The 23,979-nt window shown below is 41.3% G+C and overlaps 1 protein-coding gene across 1 annotated transcript; it reads right to left on the reverse strand.

The window, feature by feature from the left end:
* Positions 1-19,435: 19,435 nt before the first annotated feature.
* Positions 19,436-20,812, reverse strand: LOC128241027 (uncharacterized). Its single transcript, XM_052958011.1, has one exon. It carries the CDS (start codon positions 20,810-20,812, stop codon positions 19,436-19,438), a length of 1,377 nt encoding a protein of 458 aa, XP_052813971.1.
* Between the last annotated feature and the right edge of the window lie 3,167 nt (positions 20,813-23,979).

Raw genomic sequence — 23,979 nt, forward strand, 5'->3', positions numbered from 1 at the left:
AAACGCGCACAATAAAAATTCAAATGAGTGACGTTTCAAACTTCACGTCATAATTGTTAGTATTTCACGCAATATCACGTATGGCGAAAAAAAAAGATATTCAGAAATGTTATAATACACGCATTTACATGACTAATGTCTTCTCAAACAGTATCGCTCACCGTGCGCCGTACACGAGTGCCTGTGTTTCAGTTATAACGTATTGTCACTATTTCATTACTTTTGTGTTACTTGTTTGTAGCAACTACAATACACACATGTGTATATAAATATTATACATGTTATTTTTAAAGTTTTATTTGAACTTTACAAATAGAATATTACACGCGATTTTATTATTTACTTGGACAGTCAACGTATAAAGGTTTTTGCAACCTTTTCAACCATCTATTCTCCAGCCTCAACACTAAAATTGCATGTAATCACCGTCCCCGGGAGCGAAGTTTAACGGGGACTCCGTCTGTCAGTAGTTCACGCTGCCTCAAGTTAAAGTTCCCTGCAGGGCATTCAGTAGGGCGAGCGTTTAAACCTAATGTATGCAACTGTTTTGTTTTTTTTTTGCAACGCAGCGCATACACTGCAAGCAGAGGACCAAACAGCAGCTGTTCGCCGCAAGCATGTTGACTGAACGCATGACTGGTAGCTGCTCTAACCAGGCTTACATGATGTTTGTGCACTATATTCCACAACCTAACGCGACTAAAGCTCTCATAGGGACGGACGCCCAAGGATATTCCGGTGGCGTCGTTAAAACCTAATTTGAAAAGGAGCCATAATACCGCCAAGCAGTTGAGGATTGTAACCGAAGTCAAACTTGACCATTCCTGTATTTGGTGATTTACAAATGTATATAAGTTTTATTCCGGAAACCGTGTAAAAAGCAGAACGGCAGACCGACAAGCTAAAGCCTATATAACCCCCTGCCCCTTTAAACATGTGTTGTGGGGGTATAATAATAGTACATACCCCTTATCTCTGATAATATAAAGATAGGTACAGGACGACGATGGAGTAATTAGTATCGTTTCGCTCTGTACATCATACCGAGAGATAGAGTACAGACCCTTAAAAAGACCCGTTTAGGACATCCCGACTCTACATGGCATGGAGCTTTGTTCTACCCTTATGGGAAAAAAATCCGTCCGATTTTTATATATATAGTTGTTGTTCGCGACATGTTATGCTAGTTTTGACTGAACTTATAACAAACAACAACACATTTTTGAGACCGTTGCCTTAAACTAAGATTGCCTTTTTAGGCTTAGGCAGTGTTTACCGCCGTTTTTCCATAAGTACATAAATCCTCATCCCTATCCGTTAAAACAAAATACCGCTAAAGAAAAGTCCGTCCCCCCTGTCCGCATCCGTAACCGACCGCGAAGTGACCGATTTTAAACGGATGCGAACCAGTCGCGAACCAATCAAAACACCTCAGCCAGTATCCAACAGGAATTGTCTTTCTCCCACCTCAGATAAGAAGATCCCAAAATTTAACCATGCTAGAAATTCTTTTCTCCCACATCAGATAAGTACATCCAAAAATTTAACCATGCTAGAAAATCTTATATTGCCCATGGGCAAAGATAAAACAAGTACCCGTATGGAACTCCTGTTTGATGGTCATCACATTGTTATTACCTCCCTTGTTGAAGACTGTCGTCTGTAGCATCATAGAAACCTTGGCAGGTGGCAATATTTAGAATGCTAATTAATTATTTCTGACTTCAAATGTCACCATTAAAAAGTTTTCACGCACCTTTCAAGAAATAATGCTTCACTCTCCTCAGAACTATTTAAAGACCGATTTGACTATAAACATAATCCGAATCACTGCGCGCATATCCATGACAACCACGAATGATCACATATCCATACGCATTTAATTTCACCACGCACAAACGAGTTCCAGCAAAAAATACATTTTACTTAATTTTGTTTAACTGAGGTGAGAGAAAAAGCATCTACCATAGCCGCTCGTGTAAGATAGGTTCATCCCAACCCTCGCGCAGGGGTTTTTGCGGAAACCTCGTTTTCGCAATCCACCTTACTATCTGCTCGGGATGAACCCGAAAATAAAGATTTGAAAACAAGGAGGAGGACTCTTTGTTATATGTATGTGTGGAAAATGTTTCGTTCTTTCGTTTAAAAGGCGTTAAAATAATAATGTTACGTTCTGATGAATGACCAATACATTTATATTATTGCCGTATATGTACATTGTGTAAGTGTATCAACGGTTGTAGAAAAATACGAACATTCTTAAAAAGTAGCTTTAAGATTTTACAGGTGCCACAGCATGCATTTACGCCACTGGTGTATATTTCCCGGACGCTGAATATACGTCACAGGTGTATAACTACAGAAACCTGCATGTACGTCACTGGTGTATAACTGCCGAACACGTCACTGGTGTTAAACTGACGATACCTGCATGTACGCCACTGGTGTATAACTGCCGAAACCTGCATGTACGCCACTGGTGTATAACTGCCGAAACCTGCATGTACGCCACTGGTGTATAACTGCCGAAACCTGCATGTACGCCACTGGTGTATAACTTCCGATGTACATCACTGGTGTATAACTGCCGAAACCTGCATGTACGTCACTGGTGTATAACTGCTGAACCATGAATGTACGCCACTGTTGTGTATTTGCCGGACCATGCATGTACGCCACTGTTGTAAAGTTGACGGCCCATGCATGTACGCCACTGTTGTGTATTTGCCGGACCATGCATGTACGCCACTGTTGTATATTTGCCGAACCATGCATGTACGCCACTGTTGTGTATTTGTCGGACCATGAATGTACGCCACTGTTGTATATTTTCGGGACCATGCATGTACGCCACTGTTGTGTATTTGCTGGGCCATTCATGTACGCCACTGTTGTATATTTGCCGGACCATAAATGTACGCCACTGTTGTGTATTTGCCGGACCATGCATGTACGCCACTGTTGTATATTTTCGGGACCATGCATGTACGCCACTGTTGTGTATTTGCCGGACCATGAATGTACGCCACTGTTGTGTATTTGCCGGACCATGCATGTACGCCACTGTTGTATATTTTCGGGACCATGCATGTACGCCACTGTTGTGTATTTGCCGGACCATGCATGTACGCCACTGTTGTGTATTTGCCGGACCATGCATGTACGCCACTGTTGTGTATTTGCCGGACCATGAATGTACGCCACTGTTGTATATTTGCCGGACCATGAATGTACGCCACTGTTGTGTATTTGCCGGACCATGAATGTACGCCACTGTTGTGTATTTGCCGGACCATGCATGTACGCCACTGTTGTGTATTTGCCGGACCATGCATGTTCGCCACTGTTGTGTTTTGCCGGCCCATGAATGTACGCCACTGTTGTGTATTTGCCGGCCCATGAATGTACGCCACTGTTGTGTATTTGCCGGCCAATGCATGTACGCCACTGTTGTGTATTTGCCGGACCATGAATGTACGCCGCTGTTGTGTATTTGCCGGACCATGAATGTACGCCGCTGTTGTGTATTTGCCGGACCATGAATGTACGCCGCTGTTGTGTATTTGCCGGACCATGAATGTACGCCACTGTTGTGTATTTGCCGGCCCATGAATGTACGCCACTGTTGTGTATTTGCCGGCCCATGAATGTACGCCACTGTTGTGTATTTGCCGGACCATGAATGTACGCCACTGTTGTGTATTTGCCGGACCATGAATGTACGCCACTGTTGTGTATTTGCCGGCCCATGCATGTACGCCACTGTTGTGTATTTGCCGGCCCATGCATGTACGCCACTGTTGTGTATTTGCCGGGCCATGCATGTACGCCACTGTTGTGTATTTGCCGGCCCATGAATGTACGCCACTGTTGTGTATTTGCCGGCCCATGCATGTACGCCACTGTTGTGTATTTGCCGGGCCATGCATGTACGCCATTGTTGTGTATTTGCCGGACAATGCATGTACGCCACTGTTGTGTATTTGCCGGACCATGCATGTACGCCACTGTTGTGTATTTGCCGGGCCATGCATGTATGCCACTGTTGTGTATTTGCCGGACCATGCATGTACGCCACTGTTGTGTATTTGCCGGCCCATGAATGTACGCCACTGTTGTGTATTTACCGGACTATGAATGTACGCCACTGTTGTGTATTTGCCGGACCATGAATGTACGCCACTGTTGTGTATTTGCCGGACCATGAATGTACGCCACTGTTGTGTATTTGCCGGACCATGCATGTACGCCACTGTTGTGTATTTGCCGGCCCATGCATGTACGCCACTGTTGTGTATTTGCCGGGCCATGCATGTACGCCATTGTTGTACGCCACTGTTGTGTATTTGCCGGACCATGAATGTACGCCACTGTTGTGTATTTGCCGGCCCATGCATGTACGCCACTGTTGTGTATTTGCCGGCCCATGCATGTACGCCACTGTTGTGTATTTGCCGGGCCATGTATGTACGCCATTGTTGTGTATTTGCCGGCCCATGCATGTACGCCACTGTTGTGTATTTGCCGGACCATGCATGTACGCCACTGTTGTGTATTTGCCGGCCCATGCATGTACGCCACTGTTGTGTATTTGCCGGACCATGCATGTACGCCACTGTTGTGTATTTGCCGGACCATGCATGTACGCCACTGTTGTGTATTTGCCGGGCCATGCATGTATGCCATTGTTGTGTATTTGCCGGACCATGCATGTACGCCACTGTTGTGTATTTGCCGGACCATGCATGTACGCCACTGTTGTGTATTTGCCGGACCATGCATGTACGCCACTGTTGTGTATTTGCTGGATCATGCATGTACGCCATTGCTGTGTATTTGCCGGACCATGCATGTACGCCATTGTTGTGTATTTGCCGGATCATATGTGTACGCCACTGTTGTATATTTGCTGGGCCATGCATGTACGCTATTGTTGTATATTTGCCGGACCATGCATGTACGCCACTGTGGTGTATTTGCCGGACCATGCATGTACGCCGCTGTTGTGTATTTGCCGGACCATGCATGTACGCCACTGTTGTATATTTTCGGGACCATACGTGTACGCCACTGTTGTGTATTTGCCAGACCATACATGTACGCCACTGTTGTGTATTTGCCGGACCATGCATGTACGCCACTGTTGTGTATTGGCAAGACCATGCATGTACGCCACTGTTGTATATTTTCGGGACCATATGTGTACGCCACTGTTGTATATTTGCTGGGCCATGAATGTACGCCACTGTTGTATATTTGCCGAACCATGCATGTACGCCGCTGTTGTATATTTGCCGGACCATGCATGTACGCCACTGTTGTGTATTTGCCGGACCATGCATGTACGCCACTGTTGTGTATTTGCCGGACCATGAATGTACGCCACTGTTGTATATTTGCTGGGCCATGCATGTACGCCACTGTTGTGTATTTGCCGGACCATGAATGTACGCCACTGTTGTATATTTGCCGGACCATGAATGTACGCCACTGTTGTGTATTTGTCGGCCCATGAATGTACGCCACTGTTGTGTATTTGCCGGCCCATGCATGTACGCCACTGTTGTGTATTTGCCGGACAATGCATGTACGCCACTGTTGTGTATTTGCCGGACCATGAATGTACGCCACTGTTGTATAATTGCCGGACCATACATATACGCCACTGTTGTATATTTGCCGGACCATGCATGTACGCCACTGTTGTGTATTGGCCGGACCATGCATGTACGCCACTGTTGTATATTTTCGGGACCATATGTGTACGCCACTGTTGTATATTTGCTGGGCCATGAATGTACGCCACTGTTGTATATTTGCCGGACCATGCATGTACGCCACTGTTGTATATTTGCCGGACCATGCATGTACGCCACTGTTGTATATTTGCCGGACCATGCATGTACGCCACTGTTGTGTATTTGCTGGGTCATGCATGTACGCCATTGTTGTGTTTTTGCCGAACCATGCATGTACGCCATTGTTGTGTATTTGCCGGATCATATGTGTACGCCACTGTTGTATATTTGCCGGGCCATGCATGTACGCCACTGTTGTATATTTGCCGGACCATGCATGTACGCCACTGTTGTGTATTTGCCGGACCATGCATGTACGCCACTGTTGTGTATTTGCCGGACCATGCATGTACGCCACTGTTGTATATTTTCGGGACCATACGTGTACGCCACTGTTGTGTATTTCCCGGACCATACATGTACGCCACTGTTGTGTATTTGCCGGACCATGCATGTACGCCACTGTTGTGTATTGGCCGGACCATGCATGTACGCCACTGTTGTATATTTTCGGGACCATATGTGTATGCCACTGTTGTATATTTGCTGGGCCATGAATGTACGCCACTGTTGTATATTTGCCGAACCATGCATGTACGCCACTGTTGTATATTTGCCGGCCCATGCATGTACGCCGCTGTTGTGTATTTGCCGGACCATGCATGTACGCCACTGTTGTGTATTTGCCGGACCATGAATGTACGCCACTGTTGTATATTTGCCGGACCATGCATGTACGCCACTGTTGTGTATTTGCCGGACCATGAATGTACGCCACTGTTGTATATTTGCCGGACCATGAATGTACGCCACTGTTGTGTATTTGTCGGCCCATGAATGTACGCCACTGTTGTGTATTTGCCGGCCCATGCATGTACGCCACTGTTGTGTATTTGCCGGACCATGCATGTACGCCACTGTTGTGTATTTGCTGGACCATGAATGTACGCCACTGTTGTATAATTGTCGGACCATTCATATACGCCACTGTTGTGTATTTGCCGGACCATGCATGTACGCCACTGTTGTGTATTGGCCGGACCATGCATGTACGCCACTGTTGTATATTTTGGGGACCATATGTGTACGCCACTGTTGTATATTTGCTGGGCCATGAATGTACGCCACTGTTGTGTATTTGCCGGACCATGCATGTACGCCACTGTTGTATATTTGCCGGACCATACATGTACGCCACTGTTGTGTATTTGCCGGACCATGCATGTACGCCACTGTTGTGTATTTGCCGGACCATGAATGTACGCCACTGTTGTATATTTGCTGGGCCATGCATGTACGCCACTGTTGTGTATTTGCCGGACCATGGATGTACGCCACTGTTGTATATTTGCCGGACCATGAATGTACGCCACTGTTGTGTATTTGTCGGCCCATGAATGTACGCCACTGTTGTGTATTTGCCGGCCCATGCATGTACGCCAGTGTTTTGTATTTGCCGGACCATGCATGTACGCCATTGTTGTGTATTTGCCGGACCATGCATGTACGCCACTGTTGTATATTGGCTGGGCCATGCATGTACGCCATTGTTGTTTATTTGCCGGACCATGCATGTACGCCACTGTTGTATATTTGCCAGACCATTCATGTACGCCACTGTTGTGTATTTGCCGGACCATGCATGTACGCCATTGTTGTATATTTTCGGGACCATATGTGTACGCCACTGTTGTATATTTGCTGAGCCATGCATGTACGCCACTGTTATATATTTGCTGGGCCATGCATGTTCGCCACTGTTGTATATTTGCCGGACCATGCATGTACGCCACTGTTGTATATTTGCTGGGCCATGCATGTACGCCACTGTTGTATATTTGCCGGACCATGCATGTACGCCACTGTTGTATATTTGCCGGACCATGCATGTACGCCACTGTTGTATATTTGCTGGGCCATGCATGTACGCCAAAGTTGTATATTTGCCGGACCATGCATGTACGCCACTGTTGTATATTTGCTGGGCCATGCATGTTCGCCACTGTTGTATATTTGCCGGACCATGCATGTACGCCACTGTTGTATATTTGCTGGGCCATGCATGTTCGCCACTGTTGTATATTTGGCGGACCATGCATGTACACCACTGTTGTATATTTGCTGGGCCATGCATGTACGCCACTGTTGTGTATTTGCCAGACCATGCATGTACGCCATTGTTTTGTATTTGCCGGACCATGCATGTACGCCATTGTTGTGTATTTGCCGGACCATGCATGTACGCCACTGTTGTATATTGGCTGGGCCATGCATGTACGCCATTGTTGTTTATTTGCCGGACCATGCATGTACGCCACTGTTGTGTATTTGCCAGACCATGCATGTACGCCACTGTTGTGTATTTGCCGGAATATGCATGTACGCCATTGTTGTATATTTTCGGGACCATATGTGTACGCCATTGTTGTATATTTGCTGAGCCATGCATGTACGCCACTGTTGTATATTTGCTGGGCCATGCATGTTCGCCACTGTTGTATATTTGCCGGACCATGCATGTACGCCACTGTTGTATATTTGCTGGGCCATGCATGTACGCCACTGTTGTATATTTGCCGGACCATGCATGTACGCCACTGTTGTATATTTGCTGAGCCATGCATGTTCGCCACTGTTGTATATTTGCTGGGCCATGCATGTACGCCAATGTTGTATATTTGCCGGACCATGCATGTACGCCACTGTTGTATATTTGCTGGGCCATGCATGTTCGCCACTGTTGTATATTTGCCGGACCATGCATGTACGCCACTGTTGTGTATTTGCCGGGCCATGCATGTACGCCACTGTTGTATATTTGCTGGGCCATGCATGTACGCCACTGTTGTGTATTTGCTGGGCCATGCATGTACGCCACTGTTGTGTATTTGCTGGGCCATGCATGTACGCCACTGTTGTGTATTTGCCAGACCATGCATGTACGCCATTGTTTTGTATTTGCCGGAATATGCATGTACGCCATTGTTGTGTATTTGCTGGGCCATGCATGTACGCCACTGTTGTATATTTGCCGGACCATGCATGTACGCCACTGTTGTATATTTGCTGAGCCATGCATGTTCGCCACTGTTGTATATTTGCTGGGCCATGCATGTACGCCACTGTTGTATATTTGCTGGGCCATGCATGTACGCCACTGTTGTATATTTGCCGGACTAGGCATGTAGGCCACTGGCGTTTCTTTTGCTGATGTGGACATTGTACTGACTTTCATCGTGAGTGGAAATTCCTTTATGAGTTAACTGTAATGGTGTACGCATCCCACATCTGAGATAAACACGTGTTTATGCACAGAGCTTTTATGGTCAACAGCTTGTAAAACAGTGTTTTCGTGTCTCGTCTGCGCAAAGCCTTACACCTTTGTCGTTGTATTTATGTTTGTTATGTATAGTGGTTTAAAGGAAAATGAAGGATATCTTTACTATTTTAAGGTATGTCCATGTTTGCAGGGATCTTGTTACCTTTTACGCAAAACATGTATTCACCGTTGTTCGATTTTGCACAATCGACTCTTTTCTATATTATCTGAGTGAATAAAGCGATGATTCATTTTTTTATTCATAGTTTATTTGATCTATCTCTAATATTCATCCATCCATTCATCCATCCATATCCATCCATTCATCCATCCATCCAGTTCGTTCGTTCGTTCGTTCATTCATTCATTCATTCATTCAATTCATTCAATCCGTCAAAAAGTCAGTCAGTCAAAAAGTCAGTCAGTTAAAAAGACAGTCAGTCAAAAAGTATTTAGTTACTCTCTTCTGTCTTTTGCATCTACTTGTCTAATATCCATTAAAATACTGCTGAATGGATGTTGGTGTGGTAATTAATACAATCACATTATTATTTATAACATTTAATTGCTACTTTCAGAATGATTCGGTATCACTTCCAACATGCACGTGTTTTGCACATCGTACTCATCTTACTTGCCATGTGTTCTCCAAGCAGCGGTCAGAGCGGCGGCCCGGGGTTACATGGCGGCGTGCTTGACCGGGCTATGAGCGGTGGCCATCACGGCACCACGGACCGCCAACGGGCAGGGGAGCCGCGAAGTATTGGAGAGAGCTTCCTGTTAACGCGGCTTCAACAAGGTGACGTGGACGCTTTTCGCAGACTTTCAGAACTTCGTCAGTCGGTGGACACGCCGCTTACTTTGATGCGCGAGTTTTTTTCACTCTTCCGACAGCCACTTGGTGTCTCGCGGGCAGGGATCGCCGGTCTTCTCCAGAACATTGCGGTAGCCCGCGGCCTTGTGCCTAATTCCCACGCATTTGACGTGCCTCGTTCGCAATTTGGAAACGTAGCACCAAGCGTTATCAATCCATCCAGCGTTTTTTCTCCGCGCCAAGATACAACAACCTCCAGTCTCTCTCGTGCGTTTCCCGTTCTGTTCATACCGGAAGCTAGTCCTCCGCCTGCAACCACGACGCCCCCCATGCCTGTTACTACACTTGATACACTGGCAGTCCCGTTCAATGTTATGCCAACGGGCACACCACCGAATATCGATCCATCGAGTGATAATATTATCTGGATTGAAGGAGACTCGCCGACGGAGGAACCCATTGTCCGACATAATCCGGCGATATTTCAGCCACAGCCGCCTTTTATCCGACCAATGATCCAACGTGCGCCAGTTCAAAGCACGGTACCGTTTATCACGACCACGACAGCACAACCTTTGTTTCAAGTAGAGACACCTCGTATAGAATCCAACGAAGCTGTAAGGTCAACTAGTAGTACAAATAAACGGCAGAATGAAGTCACGCGCGGTCCACGTCCTAGTATAGTTACATGGAATCGACTGCGACCTCTTACGCCAAGTAAACAAAATATAAGACCCCAGTTCCAAGGTGGTCAAAATGTTGATCCTCGATTACAAAGTGGACACCATATCAGACCAAGCGGACAAACAAGAAGACCTCGAGTTGAACATAAAGGACACGACATCGTAGCGGAGTATGATTTCATTCAGAATGAATTAAATAAACCGCTGTCTTCGATTGTGTTGGGATTACACAATCGTGATGTGTTCAATGACACTTTTATCCATGGGATTCAGCCATCAAGCTTTATGGATCCCCCTCCATTTGATGTTAGACCAACTAACCCGCCTTTTATGGAAAATAATCCGCTACCTGACTCACAAAAAACGTCACGAGCCATCGATGACGTCACAGGAAGGATTATTGAATTTTCGGCTGGAGTCCCGGTCACAAATAGAAGCGCCTTTGTTATCAATAGCAACCGGACAGCGCAACTCGACTTATTCGTTGACCAGCATGAGCTGCCTTTCACGGACGTCGTTCAAAAGGCGGCGGCCACTTCTGGTTTTATTTTACAGGAAGTAGGGGAACTGAACCTTCAGCCAACAAACTTCACATATCAATTGGTCGGTCAAACGAACATGACTGCGCCAGATCTGGTGATTCGAAATGTAGGTGAGCTAGATCTTGGAGAGCGTCGACAATTTTTGATGCATATGGACGGGAATGAAACTTCCGGTAAGCAACAGGTGCTTGTGCAGCGCGTTGGCCACACGAACGTGGTTCCGGGGGAGCGGATAGCGATGCACGGTGAGGGTGAGTTCCGGTTGGTTACAAGGGAACGAGTATTGCTGGAAAGGGTCGGCTTTGTTCGCTTCCAGCCTCTAATGAACCAGTCTAGTGACGTCATCGCCGATTCTCTGCGGGTGCCTGTTTTACGCGTCGAACCGTTGCCAGGCGACCCCGTGCAGACTTCCGCGGGTCGCTGGCCGGAAGGAGACGTTCAATTTCTTGGGGGAGCTAGTGCAGGAGATAACACGACTACGCTGTTACAATTTGTTTCGGACATCTTTGGATCTCCCTGACAGACTACATCAAATATGTAGCAGATTGTGATAGGCGCTGTTCATCGTATAAACTTGACACACCTGACTGACCATTGCCGAACCAGAAGCTCTGGCAACAGCATTAGATTATCATATACTTCCCATTACCCATTATAAAATGAGATTTAAAGCTGTATGTTTTCAAACGTGGTAAAAAGGGGTTATTACACAACTTGAATAGTCATAACTGTTTGCATTAAACCTGAATTATATCTTATAATAGTTCATACTAAAGTACGCCGAAATGATATCTTCTTTAACCTACATTACTGGTAAGGGACCCATTTTCGTCTGCGAATGAAGGCTTTTCTTGAATGACTCGAGAATTATTGACTACATGTGTATTTTCGAATAACTTAACAGTTGAGGAAAATGTTAGGCCCATGATCGTATCAAAGCACTGGAAGTGCTGAGAGACTGCGTGAATCGTAAAGTAGGTGTCGATACTGATATTGTTGACGCAAAGAATTGAAGAGGTGATTGCACCATGAAGTTAACCTCAATTGAAATTATATCAATACTCTAAGAGCGTTTTTTTTAGAGAATAGTCATGTAAACCCGTCACTGGTTTTGTTTTGTTTCATACACTTTCGATTAGTCCTCCGCGACTTACATAAATACACCCAAAACTAGCGCAATCTAATAGTCGGTGTCAGTGTTTCCAGCTGAACCTGGTTCAAACAACATGGCCACTATAGTAAATGTGTGGCTATACCGATCTGAAAATAAGTTATCAATCTTAGAGCACTGAGCTTTTTACGTATTACGTCAGTCGACATAATTTGTCCGATGTTATTCAGCGACTAATTCATTAACGAGTTTCGGTTATCGTCTTTTGTCAGAAGTGTCCATGTAAGCTTTTATACCCAGTGCTCCAGCCAGAAATTGAACAGGACAGGGTGCTAGGACAGAAGGGGAAAGGGCTTATGGTCATTTCATATTGTGTTTGTTTTAGAATTTGAAAAGGACAGAGTGCTTGGTCAGAAAGGGAAAGGGCTTATAGTCAAATGATATTGTGTTTGTTTTATAACTCCTTTCAATACTAATAGTTTGTTATGAATACCTTAGCTGTTATCTTTACTGAAGTATTAAAAGTATGTATATTTATTATTTTATACTTATTTCTGAAAATTGACTTGTCAAATGAATATCAAATATAGTTTAAAACTGTGGTGTAGATTTAGTAGTTATCAAAAGAAAGCTCTGTCAGACAAAATTGCACTTTGGGGTGTATTAAAAAGGCAGCAGGGACCGGAAAAGAGCAGCAGGGCTCATCCCCTGCTATTTAGGCTAAGCTGGAGCACTGAATGCATGACCCCGATGCATACTGTATTGAGCAACGCATGATGGAATATGATTCAACGGTGAAGCCTGCAACATGATTCCTGCATAAACATCGGTAAGCGGTTACTCTGACAGGAATTTGCATAGCCACGTGGATTCGATATTCTCTAAAAGTTTACCGGACCTCTTGATACTTTATCAGATTTGACAAAGGTCTTATGGTATTTCGAAATGACTGACTGTTATCACTATAGACAGTATTTGGTCATATATTCTCAAGTTGTAGGAAAACACTTCACCAAATAAAGTAAGCATTGTCAATAAAGCTACTAACACGGGCCAGTAAAATGCGAGCCAGTGTAAAATCTTGAATCCAAATCAGAGGAAGCACTTTTGAGCTGAATTCTGGAGTCGACTGGCAAATATTGGGTCTAGGATTTTCCTCCCCAGCAAGCGTGTTTTGGCGTAGATATTTGTTTGTAGCCCATGTCCAACTCGGGAGGTGATTCTCCTTGGATGGTTGGTTGTCCATCTGAGAAACTTCTAGAGCAAACCTGAAATAATAAATGAAAAAAGAACTTATACATGTTTTTGATTGAAAACTGATTGGGTAGAGAATAGCAGTTGACAGGCTGTATGGAGAAAAACTTAATTCATTATTATTATTATTATTATTATTATTATTATTATTATTATTATTATTATATAATTGTTTCGCAACATGTAAGGTCCCAAAATATACATATAAACATGCTTTGTTATATTTATTCCATTATACATATTTATTCCTCCCACCCCTTTCTATGATAACGCGCGAGTCATGCGAATACAAGCACAGTAAACAAATGAGTCACGCTTATATTGACCGCTCATATTTGTATTCGTTTTTAAAAAGCATTAGTAATTATTTATCAGTTTAGCTCACCAAAGCGCGAAAATACGAGTGAGCTATTAGAATAGTTTGATGTCGGCTCATATTTCGCCGAAATAAATGTTTTGTTGACGCTGTCGGGGCAGCAATTCTGGCTCTATCGCATATTGCTCGATGTTTGCTTGGTCATAGTATTTGTTGAATAATCTGAATCGAGTACTTTACTTTGTATTGAAGTATTAAATGTTAAAAAAACACGTCATAAAGTCGAATTACAGAAAATTGTGTTTCCTCATTTGTCCAATACCTTTATTTAACTTCCTTTGTCAAAATGACATTAAATACTGGATAATACTCGTCTTGGATAGTTAAAAAGAGGTCAATAGGTCAAATTGTTGTTTACGCATTGTGTTCGATGTCGATGCAACTTCATCAAAATATGTATCATAAATGTATTGACTTGGTTAATAGCTGGATGCCTGGGATGAAAATCTAGGTCAAACAAAAAGCCGTTGTTGACACACTAGAGACCACACATTTTGCCCATTCATATCAAACGATTATAATTCCACACGTCACATCATTAACGAATCATTGCGTTGCTTGCGCCTTGTGAAATCCGAATCTGAAAAAAACACTCGAATCGAATACAACCTCTCGGATCAAAACGCAGTTCTACTAACCTCATTATATTTGAATATTTGTCTTTATTGTTACATAATAATCATTCAATAGCTTTTAAAATATATATTCTATTCTTTCAAGGTAAACAGATTGACCGTTTTGACAACATTTTTTATTTTATTTTTGTCTTTGTATGAGCTAATTTTTGCGTCAACGTCTGAAAACCAGTGGATCAAGACTGCTGACAAAAGATCGCTGTTTATCATATTAACCTTCAAAAATTGATGTTCAATGGCTTAAAGCGAGTGCAGAGTGAGAGTGCAGCTTTAAAAATAGTTGTTCAATAAGTTGCATCATGTGAAGATTGCGTTTTGTTAGATTTTGATTGGTTGACTTCATAACAATATGGCGACATTGTCTTCTATAAATGTTTAAAGTTGAAATCAATTCAATTGGCTAGTATATGAGTAATGGCCTGGGCAAAGTTTGCAATATAAACAATGTTAGCTAATTTCTATAATTAAAGGGCTATAACTCTTTAGTAAATTAACCGATATGGCTTGTTACTTAAACACTGTATATTTTACAACGATTGTGAAGGAAGCTATGATAGCTTATATAAAGTCAGTCTCGTTGGCACGATGTTGCGCGAGAGTGTGGTCTTGTGGTGTGGGGAGACCGGATGACCCGGAGAACACCCACTTGTGGCTTGTTATCGAACTTGTCATAACAAACACACATTTTTACCATTTTTTTGTGACGATTGGTCGAATGCGTCTAAAAAATTTATAATAAATAATTGATTGGACTTGCCCAATGTTTGGTATTTTCTTTAATTCAAGCGCAATAAGTCTTGAATGACTTACGCGTTACGGATGGCCATCAAACTTGCCCGAGATTTTCCGACCATTTATTTTATTTTATCAAAGTCTGCCCGTGCCCATTGACAACTTAATGTCTTATCCCGTAATTGTGTTAACATACCATAAGTGACATTGGATATAAGTGAAAATTCGCAGTCTAATTAAGACATTTGAATACTTGAAGAAACAGAGCGAGATGCAAAAGGTCCCCCGACATTCCGCACCGAGGCCAACGCTCTACCACTGAGCTATCGGACAGTCGGTACATATGTTCACAGAGGTAATTAAATTGACAAAAAACAAATTGTTCAATAATTGCGTCATTTTGAATCGAAACACATATAATTTAAAGGTACGCTGTCCACATAGACAATTAAATTATATATGTTCCGTTACTAAAACACAGCTTTCACATGATGCAAATTATTGAACAATTATTTTTAAAAGATAAAATATAAATACTAAAACTATTGAATGATTTTAATGTAACAATAAAAAAATATATATGTTTTGATAAACAAATAGTTCTGACTGTTTAAATAGCCTATAAAGCATGCAATCTTGCGTCGTGCACATATCGCGAAAAAATATATAAGACAGTGATGAAACTAAACGGGAATGTAACCAGCTAGTGAACGGGTATGCACCCTGTGTTGTTTCCAAAATAATGTTTTGCAGGGGGTCCAACGTGTTTTGTGTTTGCCGAATTTTAAGTGAATTGTGTGAAGCAGAATAAAATGGCGGCGTTGGAAGGAATTTCGGTGTTTCAGGAAGGTATTTTCACCTGGTAAGTACGTAATATCACCTTTCTAGCAATATAAATACGCCTACCCGGAGACCAGACGTGTAAGCGTCTCTCGGTTTTTTAAACTTTTGTTTCTAGAGGCCTATACAGAAAAGTTATTGAATGTATAAGCTGAGCGATTGATTGTTTACAAAGTGAAAATGGAAAAATGCTTGACTTGAAACTGTGTTTTCAGTCCAAGTATACCATTCTTGTACCTATTTAAGCTATTTGTTATTGAATGTTTGCATTATTTATCTTTTCGACGGCTAGTGCAATTACATGGGCACTATACGGCCGATTTTTTATGTTTAAACACCTTTTATGTTGGGCGACGAAGTTTTATGCAGTTTTTGTGTGAAGCAAAAAAAAAGCGTGCTTTAATAAGTGTTATTAAGTCACGAGCTGTAACACATATTAGTATTTATAATAAAAGAAACTTTTTACCCAATAAGAACGTACCGCGAATTTATCATGCAAAATTACTCACCAGATACACTTGTGTACTATTTTAGCAACATTGAATACTCTAAAATACACCATTTTACACTGACCAAAGATAAATTTTTCGTGTGGGAGGACCCCACAGCCACTTTGAACTCATCGACGATGTTGAGGGAATAAGCACTTCACAGCGGTCAATAACTTATGTTCACTGAAATACGTGTACCAATGTTTAGGTAGTCTTACAGGGTCTAGAATAAAATGTTGAGTATCATTATATCGTAATATACCCGGATATATAAATGTCTTCTACCTGTCAAGATGGAATAATTAGTTGCATCTAGTGTAAATTAAGCATTAAGCCTAAAAATGGAATAAGTATTTTTCTAGATCGTGTTTTCTGCGGACAAAATTATGTTTCTTTAGTCAACTCAAACGTTTTTATGTTATATGTTATGTGTTTATGTTATGTTATATGTTCTTGCTAAAATATCATATAAATCTTGTGAAATGGTTGTTTGACTGTTAACGAAGACATCTCGGCGGACATCGTATTAATATTTGTCAAGGCATAATATGGGTGGCGTTAAAATAATGAAAATGTGGACATTTCAATATATTATTGTGTGATGAATTCGTTTGATTTGCATATCCCTTTAGTTGACTTTAACTATAAAAGTAAATCCGTCCGCAGGGAGCACGATCTAGAAAAAATACATATTCAAATCACAGGCTTATACGAAGAGAAACTTTCTATTATCCTGCATAAATAAGAATACTATATAATCTTAACAAATTATTTTGGACAAGGTTAGACAACATAAATATCAGTACATTTCAGTGAAAATAAGTCATTGTGCTTTATTATTATATCATATTTTATTTCATACATATATTTTGTTATTCAGCGTTGTGCCCAAAGATCCATTGCCAGACAACTGCCGGGGTTGGTGGGGTGGGGGATTAGTAGACTTCAACTGTTTTAAAATGTATTTTCGTTGGTAAGATAATATCAGACTGAAAAAAATTATTGCATTCATTGTATTTGCCGTATCGCGGGACGTTCATGTTGCATCAAGAGTTCTTACATTGATATACCGAGTAATAATTGAATTTCCGAGTACATATAGATGAATTGCTAGAATACTATATACAAGTAACTTCGCATAACAAATACACGGTACGTTCAAATTTGATTTTGTTATAAATATTAACATGTGTTACAGCTCGTGTCTAAATTACACTTTTGATAATGCATGCATATTCTGATTATGCTTCACACAAAATCTGCATAAAACTTCGTCGCCCAACATAAAAGGTGTTTAAACATAAAAAATCGGCCGTATAGTGTCCATGTAAGTGCACTAGCCGTCGAAAAGATAAATAATGCAAAAATTCAATAACAAATAGCTAAAATAGGTACAAGAATGGTAAACTTGGACTGAAAACACAGTTTCACGTCACGCAATTTTCTATTTTCACTTTGTAAACAATCAATCGCTCAGCTTATACATTCAATAACTTTTTTGTATAGGCCTCTACAAACAAAAGTTAAAAAACCGAGAGACGCTTACACGTGTGGTCTCCGGGTAGGTGTATTTATATTGCGAGAAAGGTGATGTAACTTACTTACATGTATAAAGTAAAAATACCTTCCTGAAAACACCGAAATTCCTTCAAACGCCGCCATTTTATTCAGCTTCACACAATTCCCTCACTTAAAATTCGGCAAACACAAAACACGTTGGACCCCCTGGTTTTGACAGTGCTCCGTCAGACAGCCGTTTTGTGAAAATGTTTTTCGAAGTGTTTTAAGAAACTAAACTCTCAAGCTCGTTTATTTGGCATGAGATACTCAGGGGATAGGGTGGCCGGGGGAGGGGGTGGGGGCAAAACAGTTGTGGCGTTTATATGAATAAACACCCACGGGAGCAAATCAAAAGCTGCGTTTATATGACATGAACAACACTCGGGAGCAAATGTATTCCCAAGACATAGCGAAATGTTTCCCCGATGATATGACTTGTGCATAATGTTTTTTATTGCTTATGCGTTTTCCTTTTAATAACCATATTGTGTAGTATGCTGTTCACATACATTATATAAAACATTCGATATCTAAACAAAATCCATAGCGCTTTTTCGTGTTCATTTACATCACTTACTGGCAAATATATATTTATTTGGATGGTTACCTATAGGCTATAGGTGTAGGGATAGACCAAACCACGGTATCAACAATGCCTTTGTAGTTTGTACGCTATACTCTTGCTGATAATATCAGCAAAATCTAGTAGTATTTAGATAACCTGATTAGTATCTCAATATTGCCCTCAACCTATCCCGCTCCTGGACAAAAAAAAACATACTGATATCAGAGGTTAATGCATATGCAACAAGCTCAATACTCTGAGTCGAAATTACTAGAACAAACAGAACTATTCACACACTCCGTTTCATCCGGCATTACATGATTATACTTACAAAACGTAATAGACCAAACGCCTTTCAACGCTTTAAGCGCTTTTATTCTATTCTGTATAGAAAAATGACCATGCGGTTATTATTCATTCTGGGTCAATGGTGTTTGATCCACCAGCTCCACTAGTCTGACTTGGGGTTAGCTGCAGTTAATGACCACTCATTACAGAATCACCAGTTAAGATTTCTCGAAGCAATTTGGTAACACAATCTATTATTGAACATCTTTAGATTTCTTTATACGATATTTAATAAAAACGAAACAAGTCTCAATAATAATAATAATAATTGTATTTCTCCTGAAGAATAGATAATCGTGTATAACAAATTCAAACCTGAAAATGTAGCATAACAATATAAATCACAAGATTAAAGTACAAGATTCAATTAATTCATTTTCCCTTTGTTTCCTTGAGTCATCTGCTGGCCTGGTGGACAATCTGGTCCCATCATACTACCGCCATTTGCTATCATGTTTCCTCCGCCGTTGATGCCGTTGGCCATATCGGGCATCATCATCATGTTACCACTGGTCATCATGTTGCCTCCGTTTGCATCTGGCATCATCATGTTGTTACCGCCTTTGCCCATTTCCATAGGCATCATCATCATGTTGTTACCGCCATTGCCCATGTCCATTGGCATAATCATGTTGTTACCACCATTGCCCATTTCCATTGGCATCATCATGTTGTTACCACCATTGCCCCTTTCCATTGGCATCATCATGTTGTTACCGCCTTTGCCCATGTCCATTGGCATCATCATGTTGTTACCGCCTTTGCCCATGTCCATTGGCATCATCATGTTGTTACCGCCTTTGCCCATGTCCATTGGCATCATCATGTTGTTACCGCTATTGCCCATTCCCATTGGCATCATCATGTTGTTACCGCCTTTGCCCATTTCCATAGGCATCATCATCATGTTGTTACCACCACCATTGTTCATGTCCATTGGCATCATCATGTTGTTGTTTCCACCATTGCCCATTTCCATTGGCATCATCCTTTTACCACCGTTTGCCATCATAGCCATACTACCAGCGTTGGCCATCATATTACCAGCGTTGGGCATAATATTACCAGCGTTGGGCATCATGTTACCAGCGTTGGGCATCATACTTCCACCGTTAGCTATCATATTACCAGCGTTGGGCATCATATTACCAGCGTTGGCCATCATATTACCACCGTTGGCCATCTCTGCCATTTTCATGCTACCACCGTTGCCCATCATGCTACCACCGTTGCCCATCATATTACCACCGTTGGCCATCATGTTACCACCGGTGGTCATCATGTTACCGCCTTTGGCCATCATGCTACCAGCGTTGGCCATCATGTTACCACCGTTTGCCATCATATTACCACCGTTGGTCATCTCTGCCATCATCATGTTACCAGCGTTGGCCATCATGTTACCACCGTTTGCCATCTCTGCCATTTTCATGTTACCACCGTTGGCCATCATGTTACCACCGTTGGCCATCATACCGCCAGCGTTGGCCATCATATTACCACCGTTGGTCATCTCTGCCATCATCCTTTCACCAGCGTTGACCATTTCCATAATCATATTACCACCGTTGGTCATCATATTACCACCGTTGGCCATCTTTGCCATCATCATGTCGCCACCACTTGCCATCATGTTTCCGCCATTGGCAACATCAGGCATCATCATATTACTGCCTTTGCCCATGTTGGTCATCTCAGCCATCATACCAGGCGGACAATCAGCTGGCGACATTCCACCGCCCATCTTCGAGCCATCGCCTTGAAATAAAGAGACTCGTTTACTTTGATCGCCAATACCCATGCACAGATGAACATATCACACACCCCCATGTCTCATTACCGAGCCAAAGGATTGTAGCAACGATCGATTATTAGTTAAAGCAAATCTGGAGTTGTGGCAATTGATTTGAATCAAATGTACATCGCGTTTATTTGATGAGGCCGCGTTGCATAATAAATTTCTAATATTTTCTTTAGTCTGCCATAATGTCATTTGTTTGAGTACATAGCACTGTCATTTGTTGTTTGAACTGTTTCTTTGTTGTTTATCAGCAGTTGTATCACATGTAATTTACAGTGTGTGTATATACCACGTGATAAATTGCGTCATCAGTGTGTGTATACCACGTGATAAATTGCGTCATAAATGCTACGTCGGAAGGCAACAATTTGCTTCGAATGAAGACTTTAACCTAAGGTAACATCACTAATTCTTCACTATTTTAAATGAAACACAACGCAGTCGCATTTGATTGAGAGTTTCTGTAAAGATTTCGACAAACCTTCTCACAAAACGGCCGTCTGACTGAGCACTGTCAAAACATTATTTTGGAAACAGGTTTGTGGAAGTGTTTGATGAAACTAATCACCTTATCAAACTCCGGCAATTAAACGAAGGCGGGGTTCTTTAAGCGGCATATAGACTGCCCTTCGTTCTATTTAAAATGGAGTAATAAAAAAAAGATATCATTGTTTTATGTTTTCATTCTAAGCAAAATCTTGCCTTCCGACGTAGCATATATGACGTAATTTATCACGTAGTACACACACACACTGTATTATATGCCTTGATAATAATAAAACTTGGTCACATGCTTACAGCTTTCAGTGAACAAGGATATATGGAATACACAAATTAACATTTACCATGACATAGCAAGTAGGGCAAGTGAATTACTTTAAGATTCGAGCTTTTAGAATGTGTTAATTTTGTAACACTACAATTACAGCATTTGTTTCAATACATAAACTGTAAATGTAACATCACATGATATAACAATATACTGACAAATAAAAAAATTCTGAGTTTAGAAATTAATATAAGTTCATACGAATAGTTGCTTAAGTTTATTCATACTAGGACTGGACCAGTATTGTTTAGGAATTATTTTACGGAGGTCGGTTTATAAATTAAATTACATCAAAAAGTGGTATTCGTCTTCCAATTTATTGCATGTTATATACTTCCTGTCTTCACGAGGGATGCAGTTTGGACGATGGCATCTACCGGTTTCAATAGACATATTATGAGATGAAAGAAGTATCCAAGTCATCGGTACAGATAAATTATTACATAGGTTACATTTTTCATTCTGAAAGCCAAAGGAAACAATGTATTTTAGAAAGTGCTACGTGGTGATTTTTCAATTCTGGCATTCCAGTTTTGTATTTTGTATCACTATAACGTTGTTTAAAAAAATATAACAAAAACATTTACGTTATTAAAACCCTGAGCTAGCCATACATCATAAAATCCCAATGATGACAATACATGTTGAAGTAATGTTACCCACAATACATGTTGAAGTAATGTTACCCACAATACATGTTGAAGTAATGTTACCCACAACAAGCAATGTGGAAGCATCAGGCTTTTTTTTTAATTTCGTATATAATTTTATAATACTTCAAATCGTCACTAAATGTAATCTTTAACCAGTACTTTACAGTCCCAACAGTGGCGTAGCTACAAATAGGCCTTGTAGGCCTGGGCCTACCAGTTTTTTTGAAAAATGACAAAATTTTAATAACCCAAAAATGCAATAAAAAACAATAGCTACTCGAACACTTTGAACAACTCAACCAAAGTTTGGTGTTTATTTAAACAACGTGCAGGGTGTATTGCTTGATTGTTATCATTGCAAACATTATTAAGTGAGTGTAATGCACATATAAAAGTCCCCAAACTCACATAGAACCATCGGGCCTACAAGTTGTATTCAGGCCTAGCTACGCCGCTGCGATGTATCTATTGTAAGCTAAATTAAATTTTACGAGTAAACCATAATAAAACGAAATCATTTTGTTAACAACGATTAACCTGAAGAACCTGAGGAATGCGTTTTCAATACCAGTGTGTGTATACCACGTGACAAATTGCGTCATCAGTGTGTGTATACCACTTGACAAATTGCGTCATAAACGCTACGTCGGAAGGCAACAATTTGCTCCCAATGAAGACTTCAAACAAAGATAGCGTCACTATTTCTTCACTTTTTAAAACATAAAGCAGTCTACGCCGCTTACGGAGCCCCGCCTTCAGTCTTTTGGTTCCATTTAAACCACAAAAGCAATGGGGTTCATCTGCTGTTCATGACTAACCTGCCTACAAATTGTGAGGTCCTCGGATCATAGCATTCTTCATATATTAATCAGAAACCGATTTTCAGCTTAAGGTTACCACCAATTTAACCTTTGATCCACCGACCTCATAATTAATGTTGTTCATCTTTTTGGCATGACCATGTATACTACCAAGTTCGTGGGCCCTGAGCCAAAGCGTTCTTTAGGTATTAAATGTAAACCGACTTTCAACTTATGTTACCTCGATTGAAGATCCCTAAGCTTAAGCGTTCTTCATATATTGATCGAAAACGGATTTTCAGCTGTAGATAATATTAATATTACGACGACATTGCCATTTATACAATTGACCTAAAAAGGCTTCTGGTCATGACTAACCTGCCAGTTTGAAAACCCTTGGCCTATGCGTTCTTCAGATATTGATCGAAAACAGTGGGAAAGGACGGATGGACGGACAGACGACAAGATAACTATAGTACATAAAAATCGCAGTTGCTGTAAAACTTACAATTATAAAGTATTTAATTCTGAGTTAAGTGTGACGCAAGGTTTGAATAAATTTGGGAAATTCTGTTCTCTTCCAATTTATATGGGGTATGATAATACAAACTGAGCTGGTATTCATAAACCATTTATAGGCATTTCTTAACTAAGGTCAATTTCCTGATATGTTCATGTTCAAAATATTAAAAAATAGTGTTATGACATATTTTTTTGTGTATTACATAAAATGAATGAAAATTAAGTATTTTAAATAGTATTCAGTTATCATATCATATATGAAAATGACCAGTGGGATACTAAACCTAAGAAAATGAGGTTAGGTAA

Source organism: Mya arenaria, chromosome 7, assembly GCF_026914265.1.
Source record: "Mya arenaria isolate MELC-2E11 chromosome 7, ASM2691426v1".
In the NCBI taxonomy this organism is placed as follows: Eukaryota; Metazoa; Mollusca; class Bivalvia; order Myida; family Myidae; genus Mya; species Mya arenaria.

Bases quoted from the DNA above. Each gene is read 5' to 3' on its own strand.
- LOC128241027 (XM_052958011.1), bottom strand. From the start codon at position 20,812: ATGGGCGGTGGAATGTCGCCAGCTGATTGTCCGCCTGGTATGATGGCT.